Source organism: Apus apus, chromosome 20 (assembly GCF_020740795.1).
Source record: "Apus apus isolate bApuApu2 chromosome 20, bApuApu2.pri.cur, whole genome shotgun sequence".
NCBI classification, from domain to species: domain Eukaryota; kingdom Metazoa; phylum Chordata; class Aves; order Apodiformes; family Apodidae; genus Apus; species Apus apus.
In genome coordinates, this window is record NC_067301.1 from 6105341 (window position 1) to 6131087 (window position 25747).

General features: G+C 54.0%; 3 protein-coding genes across 8 annotated transcripts in view; 2 read left to right on the forward strand and 1 right to left on the reverse strand.

The window, feature by feature from the left end:
• Nucleotides 1–1875: 1875 nt before the first annotated feature.
• P3H1 (prolyl 3-hydroxylase 1) lies at nt 1876–10140 on the reverse strand. Its single transcript, XM_051637485.1, has 15 exons — nt 9669–10140; nt 8658–8810; nt 8270–8459; nt 7671–7802; nt 6624–6763; nt 5819–5908; nt 5652–5704; nt 5168–5289; nt 4862–4989; nt 4667–4762; nt 4384–4534; nt 3778–3895; nt 3498–3573; nt 2438–2578; nt 1876–2357 (listed from the first exon to the last, which is right to left on the reverse strand). The coding sequence occupies exons 1-15, from the start codon at nt 10095–10097 to the stop codon at nt 2238–2240; spliced, it is 2139 nt and encodes a 712-aa protein (XP_051493445.1). The 5' UTR covers nt 10098–10140; the 3' UTR covers nt 1876–2237.
• A 36-nt stretch (nt 10141–10176) lies between these two features.
• C20H1orf50 (chromosome 20 C1orf50 homolog) lies at nt 10177–15498 on the forward strand. The gene is made up of 4 exons (XM_051637415.1): nt 10177–10316; nt 11628–11714; nt 12811–12942; nt 13585–15498. Exons 1-4 carry the CDS (start codon nt 10188–10190, stop codon nt 13765–13767), a joined length of 531 nt encoding a protein of 176 aa, XP_051493375.1. The 5' UTR covers nt 10177–10187; the 3' UTR covers nt 13768–15498.
• An 846-nt stretch (nt 15499–16344) lies between these two features.
• CDC42 (cell division cycle 42) overlaps nt 16345–25747 on the forward strand; it is a 28756-nt gene continuing 19353 nt past the window's right edge. For 3 of the 6 annotated variants that reach the window (XM_051637413.1, XM_051637410.1, XM_051637414.1), the window contains exon 1: nt 19114–19137. The gene's annotated coding sequence lies outside the window, so the exon portion shown is untranslated. Of the gene's footprint in view, nt 16433–16506; nt 16543–19113; nt 19138–25747 lie in introns of those variants that run through there. The other 3 variants (XM_051637412.1, XM_051637409.1, XM_051637411.1) reach the window with 2 other exon arrangements.

Below are 25747 nucleotides of genomic sequence, written 5' to 3' on the forward strand. Positions count from 1 at the left end.
GGGCTGTGGGTGTATTGGGTTCTTGAGGAGGGAGAAGCCGTCGGGGGGAGCTTGAGGGAAAGATGGGGGGGTGGGGGGGAGGACCGGGGTGTGGGTGTATTGGGTTCTTGGGGAGGGAGAAGCCGTCGGGGGGAGCTTGAGGGAGAGATGGGGGGGGGGGGGGAGGACCGGGCTGTGGGTGTTTTGGGTTCTTGAGGAGGGAGAAGCCGTCGGGGGGGAGCTTGAGGGAGAGATGGGGGGGGGGGGGACGGGACCGGGCTGTGGGTGTATTGGGTTCTTGGGGAGGGGGGGCGGGATGCGGGGCTTGGGAGAGACACGTTCGGGTGGCGAAAGGGGGGGGGGGGTTTGGGGCGCAGTGGGGCTGGGTTTGGGGCTTGGGTGTTGAGGTTGGGGGAGTTGAGGTTTTGAAGGGGGGAGGATGGGGATTTGGGGTAACGTTTGGGTTGAGGGGGGGGGGTGTGTGAAAATGTGGGGCCTGGGTGGGGGGAGGTTTGGGGGGTGGGGGGAAATATGGGGGGTGGGGGGAGAGGAGTAGCGTGGTGGTGTGTGTGTCTGTGTCTGTGTCTGTCTGTGTGTAAGATTGGGGTCCAGGGGAAGAATTTGGGGCCCGGAAAGGTGAAGATGTGGGTTTAGGTGTGGAAAGATTTGGGGGCCTGGGGGAAGAGTTAAGATTTGGATCTGAGGGGGAGAGATTTGGTTCTCAGGTGGAGTGACTTGGGGCCAGAGTGGGAGATTGGTGATCTGGGAGAAGAACTGGGTCTTGAGGGGATATCTGGGGCATGGGGGGGTCTTTGGGGCATGGGGGGTTTTTGGGGCATGGCGGACATGGGGACACCCCAACTGACAGTGAAAGGACGTGGGAAAATGGGGGTCCCCATGGGAGTAAGGGCAGGGGAGCTGGCAGAGGTGGGCCCCTACCCCATCCATCACCCCTGCCTGGGAACAGGGCAGCCCCCTCCAGCTGCAGAGGCTCCGGGGGTAGTTCCAGGCATTCAGCACAGGAGCAGGGAAGGGAGTTGTGCCCCCCACACACACTGCCAGGCCTGACCCTCCTTCCCCTCTCCGTGTGGGGAATCCTGGCACAGCACCACGGGCACCCACAAGAGCTGGCATTGACTGCGGAATCACCCTGCAGGAGGGGGACGTGGGGGGGGGGGTGTGTGTGTGTGTGGGGGGGACACGTGCCACTGCCTGGGTGACACCAAGCAAGTGGCAGCCCCGGGACCTGGCAATCGTTAACTGCCCCAGCCTCATCAGCAGTCCACTCACGCGCTTGGCTGGCCAGGGGTCAAACACCAGGATGGTGGGCAACCACCAGTGGGACCATCCACCCATTCATCCTGGAGAAATCATCCCCCAGGACCCACCTCACCCCTCTCCTCCCACCTCGATGCTGGGCCCGACCTGCCCTATGTCCTCTGCAAATATTATGGGGGGCGGGGGGGCCTGGCCCCACAGCGTGGGGCAGGATTTATGTCCTCACATTCCCCAGATGGTTATGGTAATGGCCAGGGCTGGACACCCGCAGGAACAATTCTGTGCCCTGTTCCAGGGGTGCCACCCTGCTCAATGTCCTTCTTGTTCAAGGACGGTTCCCTCCTCCCCAAAATTGTGGGTCCCTTCCCACTCTGCAGGAGTGGGTTCCAAGGGATGCTGTGGCTCTTAGCCAGGGTTTGCATTGTCCCTGAGGAAAATCCCCTGGGACCTGCTTGCCCCCTCAAAAAAAGCCCCCCCCAAAACACCTTCCTGGGGTTGCAGAGCTACAGAACGCTTGGGTAAATGCTGACAAGGAGGGAAGGATGTGTCCCAACACCAGATGACAGCCAAGGGTGGGGAAAAAAGCAGCCTCCAGTCCCCAACTCAGCGAGTGAGAGCTTAGGAAAAAAAAAAAAAGGGCATTTATTCATCCATTTTCTACAGAAGGCACTTAAATAGTGGCAGTTTTGGCCAAGGGGAAAGGCACGTGTCCACTACCATGGAACTGGGTCCTCATCCCTAAAAGAACATCCCTCCCTTGTCCCCCATGTCCACCCCAGAGTCTCTGTGGCAGCCCCAGGTCAGCTCTGCAGGGGGGATGCTGGATGTTGCAGGGGTGGTGCAGGGCACCCCCAGTTCCCCATCCCACATCAGCTGGGGGTGGAGGGGGGTCCAGCCTGGCAGCCCCATGGCTGAGCAGCCTGAAGCCACAATGCTGGTGGCACTGCTCCTGGCAGGGAGCTCCTTGTCCCTGTGGGAAGTCATAGCTCATCTTTCCCCACCGCAACAGCAGCTGGTGGCTCCTGCTTCGGCTCCTGCAGCAAATCCTTCTCTTCTGGGCTGAAAAGCATCTTCACCAGGTCGTCCGCTTGCACACGCTCCTGTGGGGCAGACCCACGGGGGTAAGCATGGCCATTATCCCCCCCAAGGACACCCACCCACTGCCAGGGAGGGAGCCTACCCGCTCGCTGTGTCGGGGGTCCAGGGTGAACCAGAGGGCGATGGCACAGCGCTGGCCCTTGGTCACAGCTTTCACCCCGTGGGGGTTCTCTGAGCCAGAGGAGAAGCCCACGGCACGACCACACTGTGGCTGAACCTCTGCCTGCAATGGATGGAAGAGCCTCATCAGGTGAGGGGGAGAGTTGGTCCCCCTCAATCTACGTTCAGCCCTTGAAGTGGCAGCAAGGACTTCCACAGAGTGATGCTGGTTGGAAAAGACAGAATCATAGAGTCATAGAATGGTTAAGGTTGGAAGAGACCTTAAAGATCATCAAGTTCCAACCGTGAGCAGGGAACCCAATCACTAGACCAGGTTGCAAAAAAACCTTGTCCAACCTGGCCTTAAAAACCTCCAGGGATGGGGCATCAACAGCCTGCTGGGCAACCCGTTCCAGTTCCTCACCACCCTTATGGTGAAGAATTTCTTCCTAATATCTCACCTAAATCATTGAGATCATCGAGTCCAACCATAAACCCAGCTCTACCAAGTCTGATGCTAAATCATCTCTCTCAGCACCAGATCTACATGTCTTTTAAACACCTCCAGGGATGGTGACTCAACCACCTCCCTGGTGGGAGCCTGTGCCAGTGTTTAATTACACTTTCAGTTAAGAAGTTTCTCCCAATATCCAGTCTAAACCTCCTCTGGTGAAACTTGAGGCCATTTCCTCTTGTCCCATCACTTGTTCCTGGGGAGCAGAGCCTGACCCCCCCTGGCTCCAACCTCCTCTCAGGCAGTTGCAGAGCCAGAAGGTCTCCCCTCACCTCCTTGTCCACAGGCTGGACACCCCCAGCTCCCTCAGCTTATATTCAGCTGCTGTTGACCAACACCCCCAGGTCCTTTTCTTGCTGGGCACTTCCCAGGCACTCTGCCCCAAGCCTGGAGCATTGCAGGGGGCTCTTGTGACCCTTGTTGAACCTCATACAATTGTCCTTGGCCCATCATTCCCAGGGGATGGAGCCAGCAGGCAGGAGCTGGGATTGGTGCTGCACATGGATCCTTAAGGAGCTGAGCTACTTACAGTCTCGGTCTTGGCATCCAGCTCAGTGAAGTAGAAAGCTCCTCCTTCAAAGTCCCCGTTGAGGTAGAGGATGGCACTAAAGGAAGCAGGGGACAAGCAGAAGTGATCATTATCACCCCAGACCACAGCTCCAGTAGCTGGGAGCTCCTCTAACACCACAGCAAGAGCTAGAGGCAGGAGAGCCCGGTTTGGGTTGTCAGCCCACCCTGCTCCTCCCAACCCTGGTGCCACAAAGCCATGGTGCCCTCAGGTGAGGAAGCTCTGATGATACCACTAGTACCTGTAATCCCGGAAGGTGTAGGCTGGAGGTTCCTTCACACACACCAGGGCTTCTGCATTGAGGATGCAGTTGTCCACGTGCACCTCATGACTGTTGTCACTTCTACCTTCTTGCTTCTCTAGGGTGGAACAAGACCTGGCACATCAGGATCCCTTTGTCCCTGCAGGACCATGAACTATCCCAAATCACCAGGAGCTAGGAGGTGACAAGAAGGTCACCTGTAGCCTAAAACCCTTTCATTTGCTGAAGTGACCACGAGAGGCCATTCTGGCAGCACAAGCCTCTGTTGACTTGTGCCACAGCAATTCCATGGTTCTCCAGTCACAGCCTCTCCCAGCACCCAACCCCAACTGCCTCTGGGTGATGAAATCTGGTATGGCATGAAGCCACCTACTCCACTGGAGACAACCAACAGAGCTGCTCATCTTCCCAAACCAGGCTTAGGGATGAGCTCCCCACACCTTCCCTTTGGGAAAAGGAGCAGGTTAGGGAGAACCAAGGAGGTCTCCAAGGAAAGGTCCAAGACTAGACCACCCCAGCTGTGGGAGAGGGCCCAGACAGGACAAGAGGCTGAAGGGAGATTTGCTCCTCCTTGGCCACGCTCACCATCAATGGCTGTACGGCACACCAGGTGGGAGTAGGAGAAGTGGAGAGGGACCTCCAGGCGGAAATAGGACTCCATCATGTGCCGCACCTTCTCTGTCATGTTGTAGTAGAGGTAGGCACTCTGCAGGGGCACCCTGCCCTCCTGGCCCAGCTGTGGGGGATGGACAGGACATGGGCTCAGCCCCAGGCAGGCTGGGCAAGCACGGGCAGCTGCCCACCTTCAAACCTCTCACTCTCTTGCCTCCACAGCCTGTTTCCAACCCCTTCCCACAGCCGCCCTAACCTTGAGGGCCTTGAGGACAGTCACACCATGGAAGGTCTCACTGGGAGTGTGAGGAGATGTCTTCCCACGATAGCCATCCCCGGCCGAGGCAGCTGCCTGCAAAGCCCAATCAGAGAGTTACCAGTCTGACTTCTGAGCCCCAGGATGGGACTCTTCAGCACCGTCCCTGTCCGCTCCTCCTGTCCCCCCACTCACGTTGGAGAGTGCCTGCAGCTCTTGGCACTCCTTGGTGGAAAGGACCCCATCCACCACCACGCGCTGGGAGCCATTCAGGGCCTTGGAGTTCATGGTGACACTGGCTCCTTCGTACACTAAGGGGCCACCTGTGGCACAAACGGGATCAGAAGGGAACAGGGATGGGTGCCACCAGCCCTGGGGTACAGCGCTGGGGGAAGCAGCGGTCCTGCCACCTGCTCCTGCCACAACCCATGCAGAGGGCCCGTGAGCTGGCAGAAGGGACGTGGAGGTCCCCACCCCACTTCCCCTCCTGGCCCTCCACACCTTCTCGGATGAACTTGCTCATATCAGCAGACTCCTTGGCCTTCTCCTCGACCAGCGTCTCGATCTCCTTCATGAGGTTGCCGATCTCCTCCGAGATGCGCGCTGCCGTCTCCCGCTCCACCCTGGGTGTGTGTCAGCCATCAGCTCCACTGCCCCACGGCCCCACGTCAGGAAGGAGGGGCACTAGCACAAGGGCAGGACAAGCTGTCTTCAGGGACTGGTGACAAAGCCCAAGGATGGAGAGAGCCATCTCGACGCAACCCTCACCCTACGCTGCTCGGGATGACCTACCCGTTCTTATCAGCCCAAGGGTTGATGGGGAGCAAAGTTCTGCTCTCCAGCAACATCTCCCAGCCCCAACATCAAAATCCCTCCCTGGCAGCAGCTCCAAGGCCTTTGGCCCAAACCCCCTGGCGGAGGAGGAATACATCCCATCAGTCCCCACATTGGGTGGCCTTGGCCAGTGGCTTGGGAGAGGACTCACTTCTGTTTCTCTCGCAGTCTTTTTGGTATCACCTCTTCAGGTGTCCAAGTGTCCTGCAGCCAGAAGAACAACATCATCAGGAACTGGATCAGGATCGGGCTGCAACACAGACCCCCCCATCCTCCTTCACCTGTCCACCACGTTCAGGCTGGTCCAGCACCACTCACCGGATCCACGAATGGGATGCCAAAGACATCGTAACTGAAGAAGAGCAGCTCCTTCTCCATCAGGCTTCGTTGGTGGTACACCTGGATCTCCTGGATGAGGGGCAGAGGGACAGGGTGAGGGCATGGCAGCAGGCCTCTGGGAAGACCCTGAGCAAGGGCAGGAGGGCGCAGGGTTTACATCATTCCTGCAGTCCTTGCTCCAGACCCGCAGCCCTGGTTTCCTGGTCAAGTAAGTGGCTTTCCCCATCCTGCACGAAGCTCCCTGTCCTGTGTGGATGAGCCCTGGAGAGAGGACGGGGAAAGACAGAGGCACAGGCACATCCCTCCTGCAGGAAGCTCTCTGGAAGCTGATTCCCTTCCCTGCTCCACCTCACACAGGGCAGAAACCTCCACCCCACCTGCTACCTCCCAGGCAGCACCCAAGCATCTGGATCCAGCTATTTGGAAGCCAAATCCTCTCCTTTTTAAGCAATTTCACTTCAGTTGTGGAAGTCTGTACCAGAGGTGGGCTCAGATTCTCTGAAGAAGTCTGTCCTTTTGCTGACCTCTCCCACAAGAGCTGGTCCATCCATACAAGCTTGTATGGATACAAGTGCTTCACTTGGCCAAAGATATTTTGCCCATGATGTTTCTCAGTCTCTCAGCTTATTTTCCAGCTTGTAGGGTCTTGCATGCATCCATTCCTCTCCACCTTGACACCAAAGGGTGGCTGGGCCAGAGCAGACCCCAAAATCTCTGCAAATGCTACGAGTCCCAGGAGGGGAGAAGATGTCCTTGCAACAGCTCATCCTAGTCAGTCACTCACCTCTCGGGGTTGGATGGGTCCTGCCAGGTTCTCCCCCAGGACAGCAGTGTAATAAGCCAAATTCTGGTTCATCACCTCATCATTTGGGAAGAAGAGCAAATAGGTTTTGGTGCATTCAATGGCTTTTTCATAATTTCCACCTGCAAAGAGAAATGGGGCTGTTATGGCACGGGCAAGAGCATAAGAGATGGAGCAAACATGGATATGGAGGAGGCACAAGAAAGTCCTTAGTGTTCTCCAAAGAGGCACCCAAGTGGGGTAGATACCCTGGAGCAGAGAGAACTACCAACATGGGTAGAGCTTTTGACACAAGTGTGTAATGAGAGGACAAGGGGCAATGGTTTGAAGCTTAATGAGGGGATATTCAGGTTGGACTTTAGGAAAAAGTTATTTTCTGTGAGGGTGGTGCATCAAAAGAAGGGTGACCAGCAGGTCAATGGAAGGGATTCTGCCCTTCTACTCCTTCATGAGATGCCATCTGGAGGACTGTGTCCAGTTCTGGGGTCCACAGCACAGGAAGGACAAGGAGCTGGCCAGAGGAGGCCATAAGAATTATTTGAGGGCTGGAGCAGCTCTGCTGTGAGGCCAGGCTGAGAGAGCTGGGGTTGTTGAGCTTGGAGAAGGATCCAGGCAGATCTTGTAGCCTTTCCATACATAACAGAGGCTTACAAGAAAGATTGAGAGAACTTGTTACCAAGGCTTGTTGTGACAGGACGAGGGGCAATGGTTTGAAGCTGAAAGAAGGTAGATTTAGGTTGGGTGTAAGGAGCAAAATTTGTATTATGAGGGTGATGAGACACTGGCCCAGGTTGCCCAGAAAAGTTATCCATGACTTGAAGGAAGTGTTCAAGACCAGGTTGGATGTGGCTCTGAGCAACCTGGTCTAGATGTCCCTGCATCTTGGGTTGGATTAGATGATCTCTGAAGGTCCCCTCCCTCCTCAAACCATTCTGTGGGTCTGTGATTTCTGCCAGTGAAGAACAGCCCATGCAGTGCATGATGTCCAGCAACGCTGACCTAAAGAGGACAGGGCAATGAGTTACTTACTGTTGTAGTAGGCAAACTGGAGGTAGTTGAAGTGTGAGGGTAGAAAATCCTCCAAGGGCTTCTCCCTTCCAGGCTGGGAGGCCAGCTCTGTAACACAGCCCTGCTTGCAGCTTAGTACCTGCATGTAGTGATCTGGTGGAGACAAACCTCATGTCACTGTTCATGGTCACCCAAGGGATGGTGGATAGAACCTTGAGGAACATTAAAGGGTTTCCACTCCAACCCTGCCTGCAGCAGGGCTGTTGACAGCTTCTTGGTGTTGGAAACCCTCGAGGATCATGGTTGCCCACCCCTGTGTGACTGGTGGTGGGGGTGGTGGGGAGAGCTGTCCCCAGCTCTCTGGGGACAGACTGGCTATTGTCAGCCTCCCACCCTTGTGTTCTGGTAATCCTCTACTGGTCCTCCACATCCCTCTGGAATTTGTGGGGGCTCCTGGGCATCACCCCCAGTGCTGAGAGTGGACAAACACCTACTGCCACTTACTGGCCACGTTCCTCCTAGTGAAACCTAGGGTGATGTTTGCCCTCTTTGGGGACCACCACCACCTCCCAGGACTGTCTCCAACTCTCGGGACAGGACACGGCACACGCAGCTCCTACCTGTGATGGCCTGGAAAAGGTCTGCGTTGTACTCCAGGTAGTTGTAGCCCTCATAGTCGTAGGGCCCCTCACAGAGCGCACGGCACTCGGCGTCCGCCAGAAAATACTCCTGCAGGGCCTTCTCCAGGTGCAGGATGGCAGCAGCCGGCTGCTCCTCCGTGTAAAACCGGACACCCAGCCTGAACTCGCTCTGCGGAGGGATGAGAAACGAAAGGGGGACTCAACACCCCACTCCCTGTGGTGGAGCATCCAGGCTGCCTGGTCCCCACGGGGTAGGGACGGACCCCCCGGCACCACAGCCACGTCTCACGAGCTCGCCCAGCTGCCGTGCGACCTCCCTGGCTGCCCAAGCTGGGAGGGAGAGAAGGAGGGAGGGAGGTGGTCTCACCAGGTGAGGTTTGGCCTCCAGGTCGGTGAAGTCTTCCTCGAGGACGCCGGCCATGGCTTGGTAGTACTCCAGGTTCTGCCTCATCTCCTGGTGCCCGGGGTTGGCCACGAAGAAGGTGTGGGCGGCAGCAGCGGCCTTTGCCGGCCGGTTCATCTGGGTGGGATTGGGGGGGGGGGGGGGTTGAGCTGGGTCCCGGGGCAGAGGGGTGGGGGTCCCGGGAAAGGGGGTCTCGGGGCAAGGGGTCCCGGGGAAGGGGGAGAGGGGGGGCCCGGGGCAGGGTGGTCCCGGGGCATGGGGGGGATCCTGGGGCAGGGGGGAGGGTCCCTGGGCAGGGGGTCCCGCGGTGGGGCAGTCCCGGGGCAGAGGGGTGGGGGTCCCGGGGCAGGGGGTCTCAGGGCAGGGCGGGAGGGGGTCCCGGGGCAGGGGGCTGGGGGTCCCTGGGCATGGGGGGGATCCTGGAGAAGGGGGGGGGGGTCCCGGAGCAGGGGGGGGTGTCCCGGGGCAGGGAGGGGGTCCTGCGGCAGGGCTGGGGGGGGTTCCCGGGGCAGAGGGGGGGGGTCCCGCGGCGGGGCGGTCCCAGGGCAGGGAGGGGGGTGTCCCGGGGCAGGGAGGGGGTCCCGCGGCGGGGTGGGGGGGGGGGTCCCGGGGCAGGGGGGCGGGTCCCGCGGCGGGGCGGTCCCAGGGCAGGGAGGGGGGGGGGGTCCCGGGGCAGGGAGGGGGTCCCGTGGCGGGGCGGGGGGCGGTGACGGGGGCGGCTCCGCCGAGCTCCAACGTGGCACTGCGGGGGGAGGGACGGGCAGGGCCCGGGGGCCGCCGTCCGACAAACCAGGACCGCTCGCCAGGGCGGACAACCGGACCTCTGGGGTCCCGGGACCCTCCCAGGGTGTCGTGTGTGTTCCCCCCTCCCCCCAATCCCGGATCCCGCTGCACCGGGACAAGCCCCAGCCCCTTCCCGCGGTCATTGCCGGTCCCGCCGCCCCCCGGCCCCCCATCCCCGTCCCGCTCCCGCACCTTAAAATAGGCGACCTGCAGGTAGTTGTAAGGGCTGCGCTTGCTGAACTCGCGGTCCAGCTCGTCGCCCAGCCGGTAGCGGGAGGGCGCGGGGGGCCCGCAGCCCCGCAGGCAGGCGGCCCGGCGCAGCAACCCGCGGAAGAAGAGCAGGTCGCGGAGCACGGGCTCGGGCTGGGGCGGGGGCGGCGGCCCCGCCGTGCCGTTGGCGCAGCGCAGGCGGCAGCGGGCCAGGCGGGAGCGCAGGGCCGCCCGCGCCCGCAGCGCCCGCTCCATCTGCAGCACCACGCCGGGCCAGTCCCCCCGCGCGTAGGCGTCCGCCCCCGCGGCGAACAGCGCGTCCGGGGGCTGCGCCGGCAGCGGGGGGTCTCCCGGGTCTTGCCCCGCCGCCATCGCCCCCAGCAGCGCCAGCAGCAGCGCGGGCAGCGCCATCACCGAGCCCGGCCCGGCACGGCACGGCCCGGCACGGCGGAACCGCGGCCCCCCCCCCGGACGGAAGGGGCGGGGCTCGGCGGGGCCGGGATGGCGGCGGAGGGAGGCGCGGAGCCCGGCGGCGGGGCCGGCCTGGCCCTGGTGGAGGGCAGCGGGGGCCGCGCCGCCCGTCTGGCGGACCCGGGGGACCTAGTGGCCCTGGCCCGGCAGGTGCAGCAGGTGAGGGCCGAGTCCCGGCGCCGGCGGGACCGGGGAGGCCGTGCCCGGTGCCCCGCTCCGGTGCCCGGTGCCCCGTGTCCCGTGCCCCGCTCCGGTGCCCCGTGTCCCGCTCCGGTGCCCGGTGCCCCGTGTCCCGTGCCCCGCTCCGGTGCCCCGTGTCCCGGTGCCCCGTGTCCCGGTGCCCGGTGCCCCGTGTCCCGGTGCCCCGTGTCCCGCTCCGGTGCCCGGTGCCCCGTGTCCCGTGCCCCGCTCCGGTGCCCCGTGTCCCGGTGCCCCGTGTCCCGGTGCCCGGTGCCCCGTGTCCCGGTGCCCCGTGTCCCGCTCCGGTGCCCGGTGTCTCGCTCCGGTGCCCGCTGCCGGGTGTCCCGGTGTCCCGTGTCCCGCTCCGGTGCCCGGTGCCCCGCTCCGGTATCCCGTGTCCCTCTCCGGTGCCCGGTGTCCCGTGTCCCGCTCCGCTGCCCGGTGCCCCGCTCCGGTGCCCGGTGCCCCGTGTCCCGCTCCGGTGCCCGGTGCCCCGCTCCGGTGCCCGGTGCCCGGTGCCCCGCTCCGGTGCCCGCTGTCCCGCTCCCTCCCGGCTGTCTCCGGGATGCCTCCTCAGCCGGCCGCGATGCCAGCCGACACGTCGCTCGGCTCCCGGGACGTGTCCCCCGGCAGGCTGCCGCTCTGTGCCGCCGTGCCCTCCCCCGCGCCCCGCTCTCCGTCCCCAGCCCCCCCAGCACGGTCCCGTCTCCCCCGGTGGGCCAGACGATGCCTCCGGTGCCTCCCGTCGCGCCTCGGTGCCTCGCGCTGTGTCTTGCTGCCCCCCAGTGACTCCCAGAGCATCTCGCTAAGCTCCCAGTCCACCCCAGCGTGCCCTCCTGCCTCCCAGCGTGTCCCACTGCCTTTATTCCATCATACTGTTCCACCGCCCGCTCTCCCAGGTCCATCCCAGCACCTCCTGGTGGGTCCCACTTCCCCTTCAGTTCCTCCCAGTGCATCCCGGTGCCTCCTCCTACATCACACGGACTTCCAGGACTAAATCCTAGTCCAGTAGACCCCCCAGATCTTCTCAGGCCGCCCACATGCTTCCTTTACGTCCTACTTCCTCCTCCCAGTACATCCCACTACCTGTTGGCCCTTCCCAGTGTGTCCTGCTGCCACCTGGGCGCTCCCAAGTGCCCGAGATCCTGACTCCAGGGCTGTCACCCCGCTGCCCACGGGGCAGCTCCTGCACCACCCGCAGTGAAAGGCTTGGGTGAGGCCGTGGCTGCTGCCCCTGCACAGCCTGCAGGGCTCTTCCCAGCCTGACCAGACCTCGTTCTTCCCTGGCAGGCCGACGACTTCATCCGAGCAAACGCCTGCAATAAACTGACTGTCATTGCTGAGCAGATCCGGTCCCTGCAGGAGCAGGCTCGGAAGGTGAGGCTGCCCCTGTCAGCTGGGCAGAAGGCTCCTTCCCTTCTGCTTGCAGGAGGGAGACGTTGGGTGTCTAACTTGACCAACAGGTGTTTGGGAAGATCTGTGGCCTGGATGGGGCCAGGAGCCAAGTGGAGAAGATTCAGTGGGAAAATAATGAGGGTTTATTGTCTGGTATCAGCTGGGGATGGGGGAGGGTTGGTTTTGGTGCTGTCCCTGAGTGCTCTGTGCATTAAGGAGGAGTTGTGTTAAGGTGGAGGAGCAAGGGCTGCGTGTCAAGAGCATCTTGGGTGTCAGGAAGGACCTCTGTCTGGTCCTGTCTGAGATGACTGGTTTTGGGACAGGTGACTCCTGTCTCTGTAGTGTATGTGCTGTGCTTCTGCAAGGACTCAGTGCAGTGCATTGGTGACGTGGCTTTGGCTGGATCTGAGCCCCTGGGAGAAGAGGAGCTGTTACCTGACAACGGGTTTGGATTTCCAGGTTGTCCCAGCTCATTTCCTGGAGCAGGTGGCTCTGGCAGTAAGTCCAGTGGGGCTTAGCTGTCCAATTCAGACTTCACCCTTGGGGGTGAAATCTCAGAGCCTGAGTGGGAAAGGATCTGCCAGTCACTGGCCTGCTGCCATCAAGGCCACTACATCATCTGATTGTGAACTGGTGGAGCTGGAGCTGTGGAACAATCAGCTGGTGGAGCTGGGGAGATGAATTCCCCTTTGTTTGCTGTCCTGTTCTTCAGGGATGATAGCAGGGAAGCCCTCAGGGTCTGGTAGCTGTGTATGGAAACAAGAAACAAGTCCAGCATGTGGTGGGGTCAGGCACAGAGGTGAACCTGGGGCTACAGAGAAGAGGTCCTTGATGCTTGTTGGTATCTCCACCTCTGTGGAGGGGAGCAGGAGCTCTGAGGTCCAGCTGACAGGGGACACTTGGAGAAAGCCATCTCTTTGGAAAACATCAGCTTCCTGGGGTAGTCAGGATGTGCCACGTGAAGCCAAATGTGCACCAAGGAGGATGATGCCTCACTAAGTTTGTCAGGTGATGTATCTTGGACCCTGACATGCTCTCATTTTATTTCAAGTGTGAACATTTAAAATTTGATTTTCAGGTCTTGGATGAAGCCAACAGAGATGCTGATCTGCACCATGTGGCCTGCAACCTTGTGAAGAAGCCAGGGAACATTTACTACATGTACAGGCGGGAGAGTGGCCAGCGATACTTCTCCATCCTGTCTCCCAAGGTGGGTATAACAGCCCCTCAGGAAGCAGAGAAGGCAAAAAACCCATGTTTGTGGTGCTTGGGCACTTCTGACAAAAACACCAACTTGATGGAGGCATTTGTTGGCTCCTGATCATTTGGTGTTTGTTCTTGACCTGAGTTACTCTGCTGGCATAAGAGCCATATTGTGATGTTCTCTTAGCTCTTGGTGGATGGACCTTTGGTGCATGGACCTCAGTTCAGCCTTTTGGTCCCTGCATTTCTTTCTCTGGAAGCAAACATGCCCCAGGCATTCCCTGTCTGACGTGGCTGTCTGGCAGTGTGGTCTTCTCAAGTGCTTCAGGCTAGAGAGGAATGAGTCTGCAGCTTGGTAGGGGTGTTATTGGAGGTGTCCACCTTCCAGGCCACTTGTTTTCTTAGGTAGGATGCAGGCTTCAGAGCAAAGCACTGAGCAGGTCAGGGAGATCTTATATCCCCAGGCCTCCCCTGCATCTTGGCCTGGTCTTAGCCTCAGGGCAGCTTATTTTTAGGTTAGAAAACAGGACGGTCACGTAGCTCAGGCTGCTGCAAAGGTGGTAGGGCTGTCCAGCAGAGCTGGGGCTGAGGGACAGCATGGCCCAGCTCCGAGGGGAACCGAGCAGTGAGTCTCTCCTTTCTCTTCTAGGAATGGGGGAGCAGTCCCCATGAATTTCTGGGTGCCTATAAGCTCCAGCACGACATGTCCTGGACTCCGTTTGAGGACCTTGCGAGACGAGATGCTGAAATAAACATCCTGGAGAAGCTGCTGAGCCGGCAGGCAGCGCTGCCTGCCTGTGCAGAGCCCAACTTCCAGGGCCTGACCCAGTGACACAAGTGACCACGAGGGCAGAGCAAGCAAGGAGAGCAAGAAACAAAAATCCTGATGCTGCCAGTGCTCCGTCTGTGTTTTAATGAGGCTAATTCTGCATTCAGTCTGACTGGATTTTCTAGTAATTGAGTAATTTATTTCTTTGACTTATGCCAAGCTGTAGTGAGAGGCAGATAATGTCAGGTGGAGCCAATTTTGCTTGGGGCAAAAAGCAAAAATGCTTTGGGCAGATGTGCTAATGCTATTAAAATACATCCTGCCTGGCTGGCTCTGGGGTAACTCACCATGTCTACCAGTGGCAGGTAATGATTTCAGGGCTGGATTTCTCCCCGTTGTTAAAATGCACATATTTAGTAATGCATCTATCTATGGCCTGGGAAGACCAGTCAAAACCCCATACAGAAGGGTCTGTTGTGACCTGAGTCTGTTGGTATCTGGTCCTGGGTGGTCCAAACCCCTGAGTCTGGCACACGGGGCAACCTGGAGCTCTCTTCTCTGGGAAGAGCATCCTCAAAGTGCCATCCAGCCTTCAGGTGCCTTCAAAAGATGTGTGTTTCACAGTCCTTGTGTGTTCCCCATAGCTTCAAGTTGCTGAGCTGTCAAGGTTAGGTAGGGACATGCAGGGACATCGAATGTGTCTGTGCCAGAGTCTCATCCCTAGCCCAGCATGGTTGAGCCTCTGCCTGGCAGAAACTTGGCCTCAGAGTCCATGCGGGACAATTCAAGCTCCTTTTCCCAGCTCGACCTCCTACATTTGAAGCACAAGGGCAGATGAGCAAAGTGTTCACAGAATCCCAGAATGGTCGGGGCTGGAAGAGACCTCCAAAGCAGCCTGTCCCAGGGCTCTGTCACCCTCACAGGAAGGAAGTTCTTCCTCATCTTGAGGTGGAACCTCCTGGGCTCCAGTTTGAACCCATTGCCCCTCGTCCTGTCCCAGGGCACAAGTGACAAGAGCTTGTCCTGCCTTCTTGCTGCCCTCATGTATTTATAGACATTCATTAGATCCCCCCTCAGGCTTCTCCTCTCCAGACTGAACAGCCCCAGGTCTCTCAGCCTTTCCTCACCAGGCAGGTGTTCCAGTCCCTTCATCATCCTTGTAGCCTCCCTTGGACTCTCCAGTAGATCCCTGTCCCTCTGGAACTGGGGAGCCCAGAGCTCAATACTCCAAGTGAGGTCTCACCAGGGCTGAGTAGAAGGGGAGGAGAACTCCAGGACACCACTGGCCTTCTTGGCCACAAGGGCACATTGTTGTTCACATGTTGCCTACCAGGACCCCAAGGTCCTTCTCCACAGAGCTGCTCTCTACCAGGTCACCTCCTAACCTGGACTGGTGCATTTTGTTGTTCCTTCCCAGGTGCAGGACTCTGCATTTGCTCTTGTTGAACCTCATGAGGTTTCTCTTGGCCCAGCTCTCCAGCCTGTCCTAATCTTGCTTACTGTTATTATTATTCCAGGGTGTAATTGATTCCTTATTGAGTCACAAGTGTCTGATTTGTTGTGTGTTTTTTCTCCCCGTGCTTGTTTCATCACCCCAGGTCTTATTTTACTGCATGTTACTAAATCTTAACTTGGAAGGGAGCAAGTTAATTACTGCATGGGCTCTGGCATTTTGTTAATTGCAGCAACATCAGAGATTGTCACGTGTTGGTTTGTGCTCATCTGGGAAAAGGGGATTCCTACCCCAGTTTTATCTGTTTCCTGTCATTAAAATCAATGACATGGGTAAGGGGATCAGAGTGATGCTTTTAGACACTGCAGCTTGTGATTCCACACGGGTCTTTGGTGGGATTTCACATGTACTTTCCTCCATCTCCAGCAAACCACCTGGAACTCTCCAGCATCCCACAGCTCCTCCAGGTGCTGGCAAGGCTTTTTCTTGGATTTTCCCCAAAGGAGCAGAACCCACAATGACTGTAGCTCCATAGGAGAGCACACAGAAGGTATGGAGAAGGAAGGCCTGGTGATGGTGGGCTCATGCTCAGTGCCCTGGGCACTGCAGGAGGCAGGGACGTGGCTGCCCGTGGTCCTGCTGCGGTGCAGAGAGAGGGAACCGTTCCTCCAGACCACCTCGCCTAGCTTTTTTTTTTCATCTCATGAAACCCAAAGAGCTGAGGCAACGTCGGAAGCTGCTGCAGAGCCCCGCGACCAGAGGATGCGCTGGAGGCTCCTGCCGCCGAGGGGCTGGTGCCGGGTGGAGGGTTCCCGAGGCCCTCGAGGGTCCCGATCTCATCTGCTCTGCTCAGCCCCGTCCTTCACGGGGTTTGTTTTTTTTTTTTTTTTGGCTGGACGGGGCAGATTTCGTCCAAAAAAAAACCATCCGGGAAGAGTTATCCCCCACCCAGGCGGGGTCTCCCGAACAAGAGCAGTTGTGACTCTGGCCCCTTTGCGTTTCAGCCTCAGCTCCAGGCAGGAGAAAAAAACAAACAAACAACCAAAAAACCGAGGGGGGGGGAAAAAAAAAACCGGAGGAATCCGGCAAAACCGCCCCCGGGGCGCGCGCGCACCGCCCCCCCCGCCCCCCCCGGAGGCCCCGCCCCCCTCCGGCCCCGCCCCGCCCCCTCCGGCCCCGCCCCGCCCCCGCTGCGTGCTGACGTCACGACGCGCCCCTGCGGCCCAGCCGAGGAGACCCCGCAGCGAGCTGCCAACGCCCGGCGGAGAGCCTGAGGTGAGCGCCCGGCCTGGCGCGGGGCCGCCGCGCTCCCCGCTGCCGCCTCTCGTTTCCCCCCCCGCTTTTTCTCCTCCCCCCGCATCTCTGGCTGGGGCTCCTGTCTCTCGGTAATAGCCTTCCTGCGGTGTGTGTGTGGGGGGGGGCCTCCGCCGGCGGGGGGGGCCCTTGCTCAGGCCCAGCCTGGGGGGGGCGTTGCGGGATGGAGCGGAGCCCCCCCCCCCCCCAGCCCCGGTGCGTGTTGCGGGGGTTGCGCGGCTTCGGTGAGGCTGGGTCTGCCGGGGAGAGGGGAGGGGGGGCGGCTGTGCTTGGTTTTCCCCTCCCCCGCTTCCTGGCGCGGCGGGGCGGGGGCCGGACCCGGGGCGCCGGGGAGCGGCGGCAGGAAGCGCTCCCGGGCCGGGTGCAGGAGCTGCCGCGGGGCCCCGGGCGTCTCCCCCCCCCCCGGCTGGGCCTTCCTGCTCCTGCCGAGGAGCTTCTCTGCCCTGGCTGACTGCGGGGAAACCCCCCCAGGATGAGCTGGTGGTCGTGGGGCCGTAGGTTGGGGTTTCTGGCGTCTTGCAGGCTGAGCGGTGCCGGGCGCCATAGCAGCTGGAAGCTGCAGTGGGGGTGCAGGCTCGGTGAAAAGCTTAGTTAAAGCTGTATGCACTGAAAAATGTCAGTTCCTACACGGGAAGGAGTTGGGAGGCGCTCCTTTTGCCTCCCTTGGTGACAGGTCGTTGGCTCACTCGAAGACCGTGCCATTGTACAGTGCCAGTGATGTTGCTGGTTTTGGCTAGGGTACCAGCCAGTGCTGCTTCGAGGCTTGGTGCTGACTGCATTTATCTTTGAAATCTAACTGAGATGTATTTTTGATTGCAGTATGTCACCCAGGTGTGTTTTAAAGGTTTGTTTTAGCCATCTGAACTTTTAGTCGTGTTTTCTTCCTGTAAGCAGGTAAAACTTGCAGCTGGTGACAACAGGGTGTTGTCAGCCAGGTAGCTGGGAACATAACAACTGGCATTGTCAAAACTTGTGCTTAATAAAGAGTTGCAAAGTGGTCAGAATTCTTGTTGCCCTGTCTGTGTGGGTAGTGCAGCTGATGGAGCCACAGCAGCTTTGCTCTTTTGACATGGGGAGGACAAGGCCTGAGCGAGGAGGCCATGTTAGATGACAACTGTGTACTCGGAAGTAATTCAGTCTGGCCATCTGTGATTGCCTTTGTCTCGTCTTCATCTGTGTTTCTTCTGTCCTAGGAAAGGAGGTGCTAGCTGCCTATTCAGAAGAAAGTGTTAAATCACAGTCCCTCAAACGACCTTTCTTTTTGGAAGGTTATTTAAAACCCAAGTCAAGCTTCTCATATTGCTGATCAGAGTATCTCAGTGAAGCACTTAAAGCTTTCCCTTTCAGTTAGCAAAAGGGTCTTTATCCAAAGCCAACTTTAGCAAGTCTTTGTATTCAGTTAGCTATACCTGGAGAGTGTTGTTTTGTGAACTGTTCCTTCCTGTTAGTGTAGTGTTACAGGGAAGGCAATATAGGCAAATGTATCTTTGATATGGGTCTTATGGGTGCAGGTGAGACTTGAATCAGTATTTTGGTAGCTGTAGAAAAGATTGTGTTTAAGCTACTGGCTTGTATGCTTCAGTAGCAATGAGGAAAAGGATTTTTAAATCTTGGCAAGGAATAAAAACTACTGTCATGCAAGATAAAACATGTTTCCAGTTTAGTAACATGTTCTAGGCAGAAATTTTAATAATTAGATTTGCATACTTTGAACTTGGTTATTCATGACCTGCAACTGATGCCCTTAGTTCCTTACCCTGCTTCAGGGTTATTTGTTTGGCTGAAAATGAAGGCCAGTTTTGGAAGCTTGTTGTGTTTTCACTGTTAAATAAAAATGTTCTGGAAGTCCTTGGCTCTCTGAAGTATCTAGAATAGAAACCATAGATCCTCTACTGAAAGGACAATAGTAAACAGAACTGGAGCCCACATGAACATCCTAGGGATTTTCCTGATGAGTGCATCTGCTTTTCTTACTTTCCTGTAAAGCATCTGAAAGGCTGATGTTAGGTGCAGGGTGAAGTTGACTGCTGATCATGATGTAAAAGTTCCTTCTGGTTAAAATGCAGCTGTAGTACTAAAATACAGATCTACATCTTAAGAACATAGACAACCAGACATCTTAATTACAGTCTTTTCAGCAGCTCAGCTGTCTGTTACCCTGCAAGCTTCAAAGTTAATGCAACATATTGATGTTGTTGGGATCCAACCCTGCTTCTGGCTCCTGAGAACTTGTACAGTAGATGAATATGTATAGCTGCAGTTAAGGTGTGTATAATCTGCTTTAAGGTAACTTGAGTGCTCACAGCTTTTAAAAGTCATCTATGGGCTTGTGTATTTTAGCCCTCTCTTTTCTCTGCCCACCTTCTGTGGGCAGCTGAGATTCCATCCTGTCATTAGGCTTTATTGTATGAATTTCAGTGATCCCAACTTCTAGCCTGTAAGGAGGAATCGTAGGGGGATGTAGTTATCCTTGGTTTTGAGGTTTTGTTCCTGAGCAAAGACTTTTTTTCCCCCCCCCTCTTTTTTCCTCTTGTAGAAAATGAAGGTGCTGACAAATTAAATGGAAGTGAAATCTGTTTCTGATACTCCAGGTAGCAAGAAGTTCTGTTTGTACTACTTACTGTATGTGGACTTCTGCCTTGGGCTCCCCATTATGCTAAATGCAGGTGAAAACCTCCCTATTTTTAGTATTTAATAAATGGCAATTAAAACAGTGTATTGAATAGGTAAGATTTTATGGTGAAGTTTTAAAGACATTTAAGGTATTTTACACTTCTGCAGCATAAAATAATTAAATAGCTTCCTTCAAGTGCTGTTTAAAATAGCTTACACCATACTAGCTAAAGGTATCTATCAGAGAAAGGATTACCCCTAAAATGGCAGGAAAAACCCTTGAGTTATCCCTCCCTGAGTGTGTATGGCTACCCATATAAAGTGAGAGGAGTAACAAAAATGGCAGTAAGACAAGATGTTCCCAGTGACCAGTGCTGCATTGTTGTTGGGTGGAAGAACTGGGTTTGTTTATCCACTCCTGGATGTGCAGTAAACTGGAAACAGTGGAGGCAAGAAGTAGGGTTTCAACAATGCTGTGATGTAATTGGTCTTTGTAATCTTCCTGCTGAATTTCAGGTAGTGATTTCTGTTTTAAAGAGTTGTAAAACTTCAGAGTGCTGTTTGGCCTGTTTTCTTATCAGCACAGCAGTTGTCACTTTTCATAACATTGACTGATTTTTCTTCCTAACAAGTAACATTTTATAAAAATAGAACAGTTCTGCAAAATCTTAAAAAAAACATTGTTCTGTTGGTGTTTGAGCACTGGAACCAGCTCCCCAGGGCAGTGGTCACAGCACCCAAGCCTACCTGAGTTCAAGAAGCCTTTGGATGATGCTCTCAGGCACATGGGGTGATTCCTGGGGGGGACAGCAGTTGGACTTGATGATCCTGATGGGTCCCTTCCAACCCAGCATATTCTAGGATTCTGTGAATATATTCATGAATATTCATTATTATGAATAATTTTAAGCTCTTGTTCTGCTAATCCACCCCATTACTTTTGGATGTTATGGTGTAATTCCTAGCATGGGAGTTTTTCCCTGCTCTGTTCTCTTGTGTGAAAAACCAAACCAAAACCTATTTCAGTAAAAAAAGCCCTGCAGGGGCTTCTTTGGAGCCTTTCTGTCAGGAGGTGGTGTCCAGCAAGCAGCTCATCTGTACTGAAACTTCTCTGGCTGTGGTCAGATTATGTGGCATCAGTGCATGTGTTCTCAGCATATACCAGATTAGGGCAGGGTGAAGCTAATACAGTGTTACAGCAAACCTAAAGCTGTGTAGTCCAGTGGGGCTAGTGAGGCCCAAGGGGCAGACTGTAGGATGGGAGAGAAATGGTGTTGCTGTGGTGCCAGACTCGCAGCAATAGCTAGGGCTGCCAGAATTGTCTTGGTTTGTAACAAGCTGTTTTGAATTGCTCAGCTCTTTTTAAGTTGAAAGATGCTGTGCTGTGTATTTGGCCAATGATGAGTGTTCTGTTTTGGGGGAAAAAAAATGACAAAAATGCTCCTGCAGCTTTAGATGTAAGGAAAGAAGGCATTTGTCACTTCATCAACTGGTGTAGCTGTTTGTGTTGGTCCAGCTGTGGCTGGTAAACAGCTGAATGCAAAAGGGCTTGTGGGAGGGCTGTGTGCTGGACTTGGATCCAATAGTGGGCATGCTCTGGTTGTGGTTCACCTTGGTGTGTTTGAGCAGAAAGCTGGAGTTTAATTATTTTTTTATTTTTTTTTAGCACTTGTGTAGTGTGTCTGAGCTAAAGGTTTAGTTCCTTTCAGAAAGATCCTCTTCCTCCCTGTCCTGGGGTGGGGACTGTTAGTTCTTGAGCATCTTCTGCATTTACCTACCACTGAGAAGCTGCCAGTTGCCCAACTGACTCTTGGTTGTGCTGCCTTCTTGGCCATGGCACTGTGGGTGGCTTGTTTTGTGCTGTGCAGAAGAGGCTGCTGGCAGCTGCTCTGGTTCCTTCCTCTGGTTAGGTGAGTGCAGAGCAACCTCTCCTGCTTCAGTCCTGGTGTTAATGAGCTTTCCAGCTGGTTTTTTTTGCACTAGTTTTAATAAAAATGCCAACTTTTTTTGGTGTGTGTTTGTTTTTAAACAAAGATTCATCTCTTGAGTCCTCAGACGGTACGTTGCTACTCAGCCTGAGCTATCCCCCCAAAACACACCACATCTACGAGGCACCCTTCAGGAGGTGAGCAGGAAGCACCTACAGCTGTCCCATTCCCTCAGCTGAACAGGAAAGAGGGGCAGTCTGTTAAAACTGAGATGCGTGCAGGGTGCTTCCCATTATGCAAAACTGTGCCTCAAAATAAAGGAACTTCTGCCAGTGTCTGTTTTACCACTATTACATTTAGGTGGCTGTGGGTATGGGGAGGCCAGTGTGTGCCATGATTTGGTAGTATGCATGAATATGTATATGTACAGCTTGTATTTGGAAGTATTAAGTGTGAAACTAAGCTAATAGTTTTTTTTTGTTTGGTTTTTTTTCTTTTTAATGTGGTATTAAAATACTGAACAGGGTTTTGTTACACTGTAGGGTAAAACAGCTTCCTTTAGAGTATGAAAATGAAGGGTAATAGTGTAAGATTGAAGTGCCTTTGGCAGAGGAGGACTTGCTGTAAGCCACCATGCTTCCCAGTGTTTAATGTAGGGCAGATTTTCCCAGTGCAGATGACTGGTCTTGACAGTGTAACTTTAACCAGAGTGGTGACAGAGAAGTTGACAATTTTGCTTCTTTCTGTTGAGTTTGTGATGAAGTTGAAGTAGTTATTTTGAACCGTGAAATGGGATAGAGAGGCAATGCCAGTGCTAAAGCAGGTGAGCAGAGGTAGGCATGGTGGCACCCCAGTGTAACTGGTGTGGCAGCAAAGAGCCCGCTGAGTCATACTCTGTCTGACCAGACTGCATGGGCAGCTTTCTTGTTTTGAATTTAGGATTAAAATAGGATGACCTTTTGCCTTCTTATTTTGACGTTGTAGAACTTGAAACATGTTACAGTACTGCAGGTAGCTTAGGTTCAGTCTCCTAAAATTCCCCACCCAGGTGTCTTCACTTCCTGTTTTACATGTATCACCAGTGTTCTGTGAGGAGCTCTTACAAAAGTGTGTGAAGTAGCTGTCAATTCTTACATAATATGAAGAAAGTTGCATTAAGTGTAGAAAATACCAGTTGATTTCAGTTGCATTTTGAAAGAGATTCTGTGCTTCTCCCTTGGCAGCTTTTCGAGGAAGGGGTGCATCAAAACAACAAAAATGTTGGGGTACACAGGCCCTGTTGAGTGGCAGACTTAGGGATGCTCCAAGATCCCAGACACGTACTTTATGTCAAACAGAGATTCCCACAATGATAGCAAATTCTGTGGGTTTCAAGGATGACTTCAGCCTGAGAACTACATCAGGTCTGTCATGGTGCTGGTCCAGCTACGCTGGAGATCCCATGACCCTTCACACAGCTCGCTTTTGTGGGTCTGCTTAAACGTTTCCCATTCTTGCATCCAACTCCAGGTTGAGACTGTGGGTGTGGGCAGGAGTATGAGATGGAGCCCACCAGTGTGCTCTGCTGCTGTGAGTCTTTCCAGTTTCAGATTGAGACCAGCTGGCTGCAGATCTGGATTTTTAATGACATTCTTGTGCTTATCTTGACACCACCTTAGCATAATGGCACTTTTTTAACCATGTGTCTCATAATTAGATAACTCCTTATAAACTGAATAGCAACACTGTTTCCTGGAGATGGTATTCCCTTGTGCAGTGCAAGAGATTTAAAGGATTGTCTGACTTGTTAGTGGCAGTTACACAAACAAAATAATGCTTTAAAAGAGATGTCTTTTTCAAGATCCTGATGATGTACAGGTTGTTTTCTTGAGTCCATTTTGTTTGCTTTTTGTAGGTTTTGCCATAGACTTAATAATTTGCCTGGCTCTAAGGGAACACAACTGCTGCGCTGGTGGTTTGTAGTTGAGCAGTCTTTTTAAGGTCCCTTCAAGAAACTAAATACCCAGGACTTAAGCTCAACTTGGAACCTTTGAAAGCAACCTCATTTATGCATACGTGTGTGCCTGCAGTAGTCTGAGCTGTGGGCAAGACAGGCAGGTGATCTTGAGCATCAGGTGGTGCAAAGGATGAAAAAAAAGGAAAAAAAGATGAAATTTGAAAGAATTGCTAGCGTAAAAGTGGCAGATGTGTTTACTTCTGGGGTGAGACCTCAGCAAAGATGATTTCTAGCAGGCTGAAAGGTGGGCTTTGGGCTGGAAGGTGTAGGCAGTGTCTGCAAACAGCTGCTGTACATGTGCAGAAGTGAATCCTGGCTGTGGTAATGTTTCTCTTGAAACCAGTTGCTGTGCCTGCTAGTCTTTCTGGAGCTCATTCAATCAGCAGCTACCATTGGTGTTTTGCATCATGGTTTTGTGACGATACCAGTGTAGTAAGAGGTCCAGGGTCTTAAAACTCTATGGTTGACAGCTGAACTTTTGTTGTCTCTTCATTGGTGGTTTGCCATCTCTCCAGGGAACTGCTGCATGGTGTGAGGAATCTTTGTGATCAAGTGTTTGCTGGGCCAGGTTTATAGTACCAGCAGGCAATTACTGCCTTCTTCATAGAATACCTGGTAGGTATCTCAGGTGGGGAAAACCTGTTTGCTGGGATTGTAATAGCTGATTATCTGTCTTTGGTGTCCCAGATTTCAGAGCTATTGCTTTGAAAAGCAGAAGTGTTAGTTTGTAATAGGATAGAGGAGGTGGCAGAGGGCAAGGACCTTGAAATGGTAGGGCAACGGTGCTTTGCACAAATTATCAAATACAAACAAATACTTTATTTATAATTGTGTGTTTTTTATAAGACATGAAATGAAAGCAGTGTGGAAGGGTAAAAGTGGCTAGCAGATCAGCATGAGTAAAATGCTGTGAATATTGTTAATTTCATTGTGGACTCCTGAGTGCTTTGGCCCCACAGGAGTTAAATGACTAACCTGTTTATTGTAAAATTACATTGCTTGGGAAAAAAAAGAAATCATAGTCTTCAGAATGGGCTGTGCTTGTTTTCTTGCAGTGTGGGTTGGAGTCTCAGACAGGATCTGGCAGCTGTGATGTGCAGGTTAAGCTTAGACTTGTGAGTTATGGTGTATACTAAGGAGCATCATGAAATGGTTCCCGGTCCTCAGCTGGCAGTTGGCTGCAGCAAGCTGTGTGTACCGGTACCTGGGGTGAAATGGCAGCAGTTTCAGGGCTGCCTGAGCTGCCTGAAAGAGGAAGTTGTGCTGCTGAGGCTCAACAGGAAGCTGGTGCAGAATGTGTAGACAGATTTGACAGCTTGGTTTCCTCTGGCTAGGAGAATGTACACATTTCAACCCAAAAACAGACACCTTAGCAAGCTTAAATGCTTGTGGTTTCTGCATCAAATGGCTATTACAGTGAGAGTGAAGGCGAGACAAGATCATACTTATTTCTTTTAGGAGGGAACATTGTGTATAAAGACCCACAAATTTCATTTAGCTCTTCACAGTCAGTAGTTCATATTGCTGCTAGAATATATTGCTGCTACTCTGCATTACAGTAAATTTTAAAAAATAAGGGGCTCCCATAGTAACACTGCATTTCATATTTTTGCCATTAAAATGGGAAAACTAGGCATGCACAAGAGGGGTTGTGGCCCTCAGTGTCAGGGTGCATTTGAGACAGCATTTCTTGCAACTTGTGCTTGGTAAGTGGGAACCTGCCATAGGTACCATGAATTTTTTCAGCCTTTTGTGTCTTCTGGTGTCTGTACAGGCCTGTGTGGAGAAAGTAGGAAATGTCAAGTTGTCCTTTTTACTAGGGGGTATTACCTATCTACAGCATCCCGCTGGAAACTGTTGACTGTTCATTGCAACGCTCACATATCTCAGTAACTAATTCTTGGGTTTAATTCTAAAAGTAAATCAGCTGTCTTTCATAAAAATGTAATCGAACTTTAAAGCAAGATACTGTAGAATGGGCCTACTGAGTCTGGAATAGAAACTGACAAGAGTTTACGAGGCATTTGTAATCCACAGTTGCCAGGAGGTTAGATCCTTGTTCTCCAGAATGCTCTTGAGTTCTTTGAAATCCTGCTGGTGTGATCAACTGCTGAACAGGTTAAAATTTACAAATATTGTGAGTATGATCAGTTAATGTGTACTTACCGAAATACTGGAGTTATAATTAGAATACAAAGAGGCTTGAAAAATTTAATTTGGTCATCTTTTTAAAAAGAGGTCTTCAGATCTTGTTGAACAGAGCTAAGATTGACTGCCTTGCATTACATTCCCAGTCTTACCAGCTCTCCTCTCTGGCCTTGTCCAGATGGTTCACAATTACAAGGCTCAAAATCCACTCACTGCACTCAAACTGAGATGACTTTAGCGCTTTCCAGTCTGTCTCAATTCCCCCAGATATTTAAAAGTACTCAGAATGTTTTCTAACTCTGCTGGGTATTGCATATGTTGCCTTCCTTTTATTAGGCTACTTCAGAGGGGGAATAAACCCAAGCCCCTTCTGACTTCTTTGTTTCTCCCTCCCCTGGCGTCACATTTTGGGGATGAGTTATTGTCTAGTCATACCTCATATTGGACTAAATTACTTTTAAACCACACGTCAATTGTGTGTGTGTCTTTAAAGCTTTCCCATGGAAGAGTAGGTCCCTGGATAGTGAACCTAAGCTTCCTAAAAAGGAGCCTGTTTTCAGCTGTGTTCTGTAGTCCTATTAGAAGAAGAAA

What these genes read in the sequence shown, in the direction of transcription:
- P3H1 (XM_051637485.1), bottom strand. Translation starts at nt 10,097, where the DNA reads ATGGCGCTGCCCGCGCTGCTGCTGGCGCTGCTGGGGGCGATGGCGGCG. An exon ending in TGCAGGTCGCCTATTTTAAG is followed by an intron (nt 8,811 to 9,668) that starts GTGCGGGAGCGG and finishes AATCCCACCCAG; the next exon opens with ATGAACCGGCCGGCAAAGGC. An exon ending in GCATCCCATTCGTGGATCCG is followed by an intron (nt 5,705 to 5,818) that starts GTGAGTGGTGCT and finishes TTCTGGCTGCAG; the next exon opens with GACACTTGGACACCTGAAGA.
- C20H1orf50 (XM_051637415.1), top strand. Translation starts at nt 10,188, where the DNA reads ATGGCGGCGGAGGGAGGCGCGGAGCCCGGCGGCGGGGCCGGCCTGGCC. An exon ending in TGCAGGAGCAGGCTCGGAAG is followed by an intron (nt 11,715 to 12,810) that starts GTGAGGCTGCCC and finishes TTTGATTTTCAG; the next exon opens with GTCTTGGATGAAGCCAACAG. An exon ending in TCTCCATCCTGTCTCCCAAG is followed by an intron (nt 12,943 to 13,584) that starts GTGGGTATAACA and finishes TTTCTCTTCTAG; the next exon opens with GAATGGGGGAGCAGTCCCCA.